The 10,444-nt window shown below is 40.6% G+C and overlaps 1 protein-coding gene across 1 annotated transcript in view; it reads right to left on the bottom strand.

The window, feature by feature from the left end:
- Positions 1 to 6,651, bottom strand: part of LOC136866853 (dynein axonemal heavy chain 1) — a 1,878,455-nt gene extending 1,871,804 nt beyond the window's left edge. Inside the window, exons 1-2 of the mRNA XM_068226864.1 lie at positions 6,592 to 6,651; positions 5,657 to 5,811 (exon numbers count right to left, since the gene is read on the bottom strand). Of these exons, the coding sequence (XP_068082965.1) occupies positions 5,657 to 5,811; positions 6,592 to 6,651 (215 nt within the window). The remainder of the gene's footprint in view (positions 1 to 5,656; positions 5,812 to 6,591) is intronic.
- Positions 6,652 to 10,444: the final 3,793 nt, after the last annotated feature.

A 10,444-nucleotide genomic window follows, 5' to 3' on the forward strand; every position in this document is an offset into this window, starting at 1 on the left:
TGGTCACAGGGGTCCCGGGTTCCATTCTCGGCAGGGTCGTGAATTTTAACCATCATTGGTTAATTTCCCTGGCACGGGGGCTGGGTGTATGTGTTGTCTTTATAATAATTTCATCCGTATCACGACGCGCAGGTCGCCTACGGGAGTCAAATCAAGAGATCTGCACCTGGCGAGCCGAACCCGTCCTGGGATCTCCCGGCACTAAAAACCACACCCCATTTCATATTGTTTTCATTAATTTCATTTACTTGTTCCAATTGGGAGTCAGTAATTGAGTACGTACAATTTATCTTATCTTTTTTTTTCATTGAAACTGTGATCTTCCTGCATTTATTAATATTGAAAGGTAATTTATTAAATTTGCTTCATTTAGACAAGGTCTTGCTGTTCTAAACAGACTTGATATTGATTTATTGTATTTAATATCGTCAGCAAATAATAATACCTCCGTGAACCTTGTAACTTAAGAGGTTTTTACAGACTATCTGTGTTCTTTCAGGATACATTACTGATCCTTTACACCCCAGGGATCTAACTGGGTATCTATAACCAAGTAAAACAGCTAAAGAACCCGTTAAAACTACTGCATATTTTCAGTCATTCAAAATTGTTTATTAACAGGATTTAGTCATTATTACTGATTCATTCGTGTTGTATTTTCTTATTAACAATAATATTTTAAAAATCAATTCAATATTCATACAACATACAGTAGATACAGTATTAGAATATGTATCTGATATGCTAGTAGGTGTTCTGCTCCCTGCAGCTCACTAAAAGGTCTGTCAATACAAAAATCGGAAAACTGATATGCCTGTTAATTATTGAATCTACCGGCAGTAAAATTGCAAAAACTATTTCAATACAATATATATAATGCCATTTGAAATCGTAGTATTCAGAACGTATGCTCCTTGGCAGAATGGTCAGCGCAGCGGTTTTCGTTACAGAATGTCCCGAGTTCGATTCCCAGTCGAGTAGGCGATTTTAGCTGCGCCCAGTAAAATTCTAGGTGTTTGTGTTAATACACGCATCTTCATTTACACAAAATATGCCATAATACCAACCGCAGAAATTCGTAAAGCCTGAATACATCATTTCACGTAGGGCTGGCGTCAGGAAGAATAACTGGCCGAAACTGTTAATCGATGGTAAAAATAAGAAAAAATATTTTTCTTCGTACGCGTATTCGTAATCAACAAACATTTTCACCGGAAGAGGTAAATTACTGTTCTACTGTATATAGGGAAAAATAATTTTGTAAAGCAACAATATACTACCATATTTTTAAAACTTAGGAGACATTCTCATGTGAGTGCATGTTTAAGATTATAGATGAGAGTTCGTAAATATTAATACACTTCCATCATTTCTATACAGTCTCGCAAGCAAATTAATGCAAAGGTTGTCATATACTGAAGTTCGATAACATCATTATTATGAAATACGCTTGAAGGCAAATATTTAGAATTATTGGCAAGAAGGAGAGAGATCATGGTCCTATACAGTAGCGTTCAGAAGCCATGTGATGACATTTCTTGTGCAAGCAGATGGTAAATGTTTAAGAAAAGCACACATTGGTTAAACGGTCAACGCACTGGACTTCGGTTCGGAGGGCCTTGCATTCGATTCCCGGCCGGTCAGGGATTTTTAACTGCGTATGGTTAATTTCTCTTACTCGGTGACTGGGTGTTTGGTTATTCATAATACATTTATATACATTAACACAAAACACACCACACTACTTACCACCACAAGAACACCGAATAGTGAAAGTACCCTCCCCATAAGGGATTGGCGTCAGAGGGGCCATCGGCCATAAAACTGGGCCAAATATGATGTAGATGTATTCACAGAGACATTGATAGTTTTTCACGTGTTAGCATTAGTTGCTAAATTTCCTTTGTAAACCTTAGTGACGTTTGGCAAAAGATTTCACGGAAATATCAGTGTTTATCACATGTCAGCATACACGCAAGTTTTGTCAGTATCATAGGTGAAGAGTAATTCTACGTATGGCTGACTGGCATTTACAGGACATTTTGACAGTAAAATATCTACATATATTTTGTGATGGGTTGAAGTTTTTATTTTGTGTTCGTCATATGATTTAATAGAGAAAAGTGTACTTTATTTCCTAAGTGTTTTTTGACTGTCAACTCCCTCTTCAGGTGAACGTGCTTCTTGACAGCTTTTTTCTGAAACGATATTTCTAATACGGTTTACCAAAATAGTGTTCGGAGACAAAGTTTTAAATTGGAAATGATTATTGAACCACAATATTATTAGTAATGAAATTAGGGTCGAAAAGTGCTGTGCGACTGACTGACCTCGTTCTGTGACTGACTGTCATCTCTGAATTTAATTTTAAATTCCGTGCTAGGGAATTGCATTTCTACCAAAAGTACAAAACATGAAACATGAGACTTTGTGAGTAATAACATAAATATTAATGTAAATAATAATTTGTTTTACAGAACACTCAAATAAACTTGTCTATCATGTACCTTAGGTGACACAAAATAGACCTAATATATATACTTATAAAATTACCAAAAACAACTTTGTTCGGTTCGTCTGGCCGTCCTACCGAGCCGATATGTTTCATTATTTGTCTCTCCATAATTACATGCAGATGATCCATCAATCATTGATAGGTCAGTGAACTTTGAGTAATACAAAAATCAAATCGCTACTGTATGTATGTCCAACCCTTGTTCCGTTTTCCTACGATGTCGATTATAATGTGAAATGAATCTTTGAAGCGATTTTTTATGCCCAAATGCCCTTCCTGACATCAACCTCATCAGAGGAGTTAATGAGATGAAATGAATGACGTAATATAGGACAGTAAGAAGGGAAAGGGTGCTTCCCGGTGCCGGCACAGAGCACCAATGGGTCTGCTCGAGACTGTGCGTCTCCGTCTGATGGACGAATCACCACCAACAGCGTCATATGCCCTCAAACCATATGAACACTGTGAAGAGGTTTGAAATTCCAGGCGTTTGGCATGCAGTCTAGTGATTGCAAGTTGTATACCACCACCTCTCCTACTCTGCCGACCAACATTCTGATGATGAAAATGTTTTCGACCAACGGGTCTCGAACCGGCTAACCACATTCTCAGACCATATGGACTTGACGCCTACACGATAATATCCACCAGGCGTGCTAAAATCAAATCACTACTAACACAAATAAAAGTCGACTCTGTTTTTTCCCCAACTTTCATCCCTTTCGAACCACTCCTCCTTGGTGTTGCATTTGCTCTGTCAGTCAGTGTATTTCAAAGTATCAGCTACTTCGCAGACAACCAGGAAGTCACAAGGACTAATTTCAACGCGAAACAAAATAACCTGAAAATATAACGTAAAATTAAAAATGTAACAATTACTCTAAAACTACAAAATACGTCGTAAAATAGCAGTCAACGCCACAATAAAGAAATCTACAAAAACCACTTCACAGTAATTAACAGATAATACATTTACTAAAAGTAAACATTCCATCTATAAAATCAAACCTAAGTTTATTCGTTCGTTATACAAATGTACACGCCCCCCACTGAGCAGTACCGATATTTATACCAGTGTGCATGGGACACTCACGAGGATCGAAGAGGTGATTGTATTGTCAATTTCAAATCTCAATTCCATGTTACAAAGGGACACGAAACAGGCAAACTATCGAAGTTGTATAAGGACCGGTCACAGCTCATTTTACTCCCCGCGGCCACTCACTGTAAGAAACAATCCTCGGTGAGTCCCAGAGAAATCCCTAAACACAACATTAACGGCCCTAAAACGGTCCAGAAACCTCTCGCTCTTGGAAAATGATGAATGGCCAGCCACAACCAAGGTGACACCAACTCTAGATGGTCTATTCAGCTATCTCTCCAGCTCTGTACGAGGCAGTGCCCAAAAAATGGTGCTTGTAACTTCAACAACTTACATATCGTGTGGGTTTTAATGCCGGAAGTGTCCAAGGATATGTTCGACTCGCCTGGTGCAGGTCTTTGTAATTGACTCCTATGGGCGACCCGCGCGTCTGGATGTAGGATGATGACAATGAGGTAGAGAGAGGGTGAAACCCGATGTCGGCACGCAACTTACACTTGTCGAATAAGACCAAAAGGTCTGCTCAAAGCTTTCCGTCCTCATACTGCGTACGTTGCGGTACCATGTCTCGACGTCCTCATAATAATAATAATAAGAAGAAGAAGAAGAATATTGGTTTTATGTTTCACTACCTACTTTGAACGGTTTCCGGAGATGCCGGGGTGCCGGAATTTTGTCCCGCAGGAGTTCATTTAAGTGCCAGTAAATCTTTCGACACGAAGTTGACGTATATGAGCACCCTCAAATATCACCGGAATGAGCCAGGAATGAACGTACCAAGTTGGGGTCAAAAGGCCAGCACCTTAATCATCTGAGCTAGTGATGGGCTGAATCGAATATTTTCCAGAATCGATACTATGCACCGAAAACATTTAAGAATCGATACTTGCATTCGAAACCAAGTATAACTCGAGTAACTGAAATGTAAGCGAATTCTGGACATTACGAACAATTAGTGTCCGGGAAGCGCTTTAATACAGGCTAGTCTAGTACGGTGTACATATTATTTGACGTACATGTAAGGAATTTAAAATTGCAGCTATTTTATATGAATTGGATATCACGCCATTGGTTGTTGTCAATATGTCAGACTCTACGTGTATTTTCATTGATATATTATGTATATATTATATAGGTATCAATTGTGTTAACTAACATTTTATTTTACTGAGAGAGTGGCCGCGTGGGTCGGGGCACGAAGCTGTTAGTTTGCATTCGGGAGAGACTGGGTTTGAATCCCACTGTCGGCAGGCCTGATGATGGTTTTTTCGTGGTTTCCCATTTCCACACAAGGAAATGCTGGGGCTGTACCTTAAGGCAATGGACGCTTCCTTCCCATTCCTACACCTTTATTAGACCTATCTGTGTCGGTGCGGCATAAAACAAATTTTAAAAAAGAAACATCACACTTCATCATTAGGGGAATCGTAACTACATGCTTAGTAGTAGAAACTTTTGCTGGTTTACGAGACATCAGGATAACTAGGATTTCGCGATGACTGTAAACAAGGCTCAAGGACACTCGCTGAAAGTAACAGGGATTTATTTGGAAACTTCGTGTTTCTCTCATGGTCAATTTTGTGTAGCTTGCTCGAGGGTTCGAACTCAGAAGTAATTCATAATTTTAAGCCTCTAATAGAGTGACACGAAATACTGTTTATCCCATGGCACTGGATTAATGACTTCGCAGTTAGAAATGAACAAATTTAATGAATCGATATCAATAATTCGCAGTACGTTCAAAAGGTTACCAAAGTGCAGGAAACAAATAATGTATTTCATTTTCTGTCTGTGATGTTTTTTCAGGTGCATGTTGATATGATATGACATTTTATCACCCCAACAGCACATATGTATTATTTCGTTACCTCTAAACTTTGCATGTACATTCGTGGGGTAAGCCACTGCACGTTCAGCCCGCGGGGAACTGCTAGTGCAAATATTAGTTACCTGATTCGTAATGCATATGTTCGCAGTAACTGATTGCAGGTTCTTATGTTCAAAGCAACTCCGTACAATACACTGTAATGTTTACTCACCACTCATGTGTTAGGAGGTCATATTCTCCGTACAGCTGGCCCATGGTAATCGACTTGGGGTTTACCACATATGTGAACACCTCTTCAAATGGACTTCCAGCTGGAGACATTTCACCCTGTAATGCGGTCATGGCTTCCTGTAGAACCTCGTAACACTGAAACGAAAATAGTAACACATCCATTAACATTTACCGCTGTTGTGTTCTTTTCGTTATATGGGGAGTGTCATTGAGAAAATTCAAGTATATCCAGGTCTATTCACATTATCGACGTTCTATTTCCATATTGTTAAGTGGCATTAACGGGTTCCTAGTCACATTAATATCAGTGACAGTTCGGCATTCCGTTCTGATGTACTGTAAGTGTTGTTGATTCGGTTATTTACCCCTTAATTCAACAATCAGTCACCATTACCACCATCTCTCGGTCTGTCGAACAATTATTTAGTCAAATAATCAAACCTAAATATAGCCCCCCCCCCCCCTCAATTCATTCACATGCATACATATTTCATTTCTTCCACTTGTTCTTATTCTTCTTTTTCTACTGCTTTTCGCACACCCTGATCGGGTCGCGGGTTTAAAATGTCCCGCACGTGTGGATTTGACTCTCTTTTACGACTGGATGCCCTTCCTGACTCCAACCCTATGTGGAGGGATGTATTCACTATTGCTTGTTTCTCTGGTGGCTGGTAGTGGGACGTGTTTGAATACAAAGGGGAGAGTGTGAGAAAAGAAAAACACCCAGTCTCCAATTCAGAGGAATTAACCAGACGCGATTGAAATCCCCCACATGACCAAGAATCGAACCCGGGACCCTTTGAACCAAAGGCCTCGATGCTAATCGTCCTGCCAAGGAAACGGGCTAATTTTTTACTTCATTATAATTATATATTAGCGTGCCAATCAGGCACTGTCTCACTGAATCATACTTACCTTCAGCACTAAAATTATTCTTACACATACCAAGGTACTTTTAAGTTGAGTTCTTGACATCCCGGCTATAATATATTATAAAACTTACAGAGTGTCAATTAAATGTCTGACTTCTTGGCTAAGTGTCAGCGTACTGGACTTTGGTTCAGAGGTTGTCTGGTTCTATTTCCGGCAGGACCGAGAACTTTAACTGCGTATATAATTCCTCTGGTTCGGAAGCTGGGTTTTCGTGCTTGTTTTAATACACTTCTCTCCATCTAAATACAACGCACCACACTACCAACCCACCACAGAAACAAGCAATACAGAATACATTCCTCAACGTAGGGTTGGTATCAGGAAGGGCAACGGGTCGTTAAACTAAACTAAACCCGTATTAAGTACCGACACCAATAAATTAGGCAAAATGCCTGGAAGAAGGAAGGAAAGACTGCCAATTAAAGCAATTGTGAGAGGCAATCCTATAGGGAAAGAGCAGAAGAATGCTAACCTCTTGACTTCTAAGCCGAAATCCACACTTGACAGCATTTACTGTAGTGTCTGCATCGCACTCCATCTTCTAATACAGGCTCGAACATTTCATACAACTGTCATATGTGTCGACTCCGGCTTTGATAATATGAAAATGACTGAGGTATGAGCAATACTAGTGATGCTGTTTCTTATAAAGCCAGTTCCTAAAGCTAGGCTGATAATCCTGACTCCACGAGGAAAGGAACGCAAAATTCAATCTCTCCTAATTTCCCTCGTACACCTCCTCAATGACGCCTTCTTTGACAACTGCTGTTGGAGCTGTTGGGGATCCAACCAACCTTCTCGATAAGGACTCAATATGCATAGGTGATGGTAAGTGTCGAGGAGATCAGATGGAGTTGTTTTGGCTATTGGGCTTCTTGTACAAGGGCTGTAAATAAATTAGTGGCAATTTTGATAGAACGCAATATTTAATGAACTAACAAGTGCAATTGCATTACATCCCTTCAATGTAATCAGCCGGGAAGACTATTACCTTTTTCCAAATATCGGGAAACCGTTGGGGACCATTGGCAAGACGTTCTCTGTTGACAGCGACGGAGCGCACTACTGCGCGGAGTACAGATGCTACGTCAGGAAATTGGCGACCTCGGAAAAGTGTCGAAGGACTCATGTCTGGTGAGTACGGAGGCTGTTCCAAGACCTCCAAAAGCCACCGTTTCAATAAGAGTTTGACACTGTTTGTGACGTGCATTGCCATGCAACACGTTAGGGCGATCGGCTCGCAATAAACGTGAACATTTGAGCCGCATAGCCGGACGCAGATGCCACTCTATAAATCGACAACAGTAGTCACTTGACGGTTTGTCCCTCAGGCACAAAATGCGTAAGAATAACACCGTCGAAGTCGTATGCCACAATCAGCATAAGCTTCACCAGACTGGGTTCCTGTCAACATTTCTGGGTCGCCATTCATTCGACTGACGCTGTAATTCAGGCTCGTAGCCTCGTGCACACGTCTCATCAATGACAACAATACGCAGCAAAAATGCGTCTTCTATGTTGCGCTATCTGTCCAGGTGGATCCCAGCCAGTGCGTACGGGTGTCATTTCTGTATGTCGGTGAGTTGGTGTGGAACCCAACAGGACGCAATTTCCTCATGTTAAGACATTTCGTTAGTATGTACCACACGGTTTAATGACTGAGACCAACCTCTACAGATAATTCCCTGACAGTGCATCGATGGTCTACGGAAACGAGACCACTCACGATGTCAATCTGATGTTAAGGGATGGACGGCCGACCTGCGCGGTGCAAATAAGCATTCTCATTCCGACCCGCACGAAACGCCTGGACCCATCGTGCAACCGTCCTGTACTGTAGTGCATTCTCGTCACAGGGTGCACGTAATCTTCGATAATATTCTGACGCATTTTTGCCACGGGCAACCTCGATTTTAATACACTAACGCTGATCACCTTTTGGAAACATGCTTTAGGGCAGTGAAATCGACACTCTTCACTTCACCGCCACACAGCAACAACACTCCCAACTGGATGCCAGTCAAATGCACACTACACATCGACAACAGTGCCACTTGTTCGCTCCCATATCTTTTTTGCGCATGCCCGGTCTTCTGCGACTGTCTGGACTACGTTGCCACTACCTTATTTACAACCCTCGTATGTGAAATTAAATAACCGTTATTTACCCTACCTATAGGCTACGGAAACATTTCCAGTTATTCCTATTCTTTGCTATACTGTGACAGTAACCAGGGAAATCACAGATCAGCTTCGGGCGTACAATACAAAGTTCAATTAACAATTCTGTCCTCGGACACTCCTGGCACTAAAAGTCATACGCCATTTATTCCTTTAACATTTCAAGGAAGTAAGTGCAATAAGAGCTCAGGGAGCTGTCACAGTCAATTTCAATCATTGTAATTGTTCTGGGGTATCTGTGGAACGCAGAGAGGTGAAAGAAGGTGCGGGCTTGAATGGGTCTAACTACAATATCAAGAATTGAATTAAAACTTTAAAAGATTATATTTCTTTAAGAATATCAAACTTAACTAATTTCCACTGAGTGCACAATACAACATGACAGGAACAATTAGCAATCTTGAAAGAAGTCTTGAAAAGATCCCAGATTAGTGATTTCTTACAGCTTTGGGGCTTCAACCCTTAGTTTACAAATTCTTAGATACCGGATCCAGTTTACAAAATGTTACGAAATCTCTATGGTTATACAGGGACGGAAACATCCCGATTTAAGAGCACTTTGCTCCAAAAGTTACAATATTTAGCCTTCCAGATGCACCCTCACTATTACAAAACTTTGAAAAGCGCTTGCATGCTCTCTATTTCTTACAGCCCACTCAAGGCAACATTACATCAACACTTTACACCCTATGGCCTCACAAGGAACGATTTACAAATGGAAATAGTTTTACACAGGGGTACCTAGTACCTAACTTACTGGGCTTTCCCGGAAAAAGAACAGGTTAAATAAATGGCCCGAACACAAACTGAATGGAGGCATACATTTGCGCTCCAAGATAATAAAATATTAAAACCCTAACAGGGCTCTGGGCTCGATGAAACAGGGGCTAGTCCCAAGCTACTGAGGTGGCTCGCATGGAAATAAATTGAATATATTACAGGAAGAAAACAGTTACGAAGTCGTAGTCACCTCAAACCAAGATGAAGGGGAGCTCGGGAGGGTAATTCACTCTCTATCCCCGATTTACAGTTAAAGACTTTATGACATTTGCCGAAAGAAAATGTACATTTTAGAAAAGTTTTGTTACATAGTTAAAAATTCTTACCTTCCACTCGGATAAGTCTGCGGAGGTAGCTACAGAAAAGAGAATTTAGGTGGGCATTACCTGGCTGATGTACTGCCTGCCGAAGAATGAGGCGTCCCCCCCTCCTGCCTTAACACACACACTCAGAAAGACGACGAAGAAGAGACAAGGAAACTTGAAAAGCCGCAACTTATATACCCTCAGGGAAGGTTCGAGAGGATTTTGAGCTAATGCGGACACACCCTCTCATTTTTATTGGCTGAACCCAAACGTTACACTCAAAACCGAACAAGAAGCCTGTGACAGGCTGAAAATTAATTACAGAAAATTTTCATTGGCCAGATTCAAAACTGGCGGAATGAGACAGAAGTGTTGCAAACCTAGAATTACATTTTAAAAAAACAAATGAAATTAGAGAAAACCTATAAACACAAAATTTATTTTAATAACAACTTCCTCTACCTTGCACCAAAGTGCATGACCATAGTTTTTTGGTAGTGACATCTGTGGAAAAATGTCCAAACTTCTTGATGTACAGCAAAACAAAACCAAGAGAAATCCAATCAATT

This window comes from Anabrus simplex, chromosome 3 (genome assembly GCF_040414725.1).
Source record: "Anabrus simplex isolate iqAnaSimp1 chromosome 3, ASM4041472v1, whole genome shotgun sequence".
Lineage (NCBI taxonomy): Eukaryota > Metazoa > Arthropoda > Insecta > Orthoptera > Tettigoniidae > Anabrus > Anabrus simplex.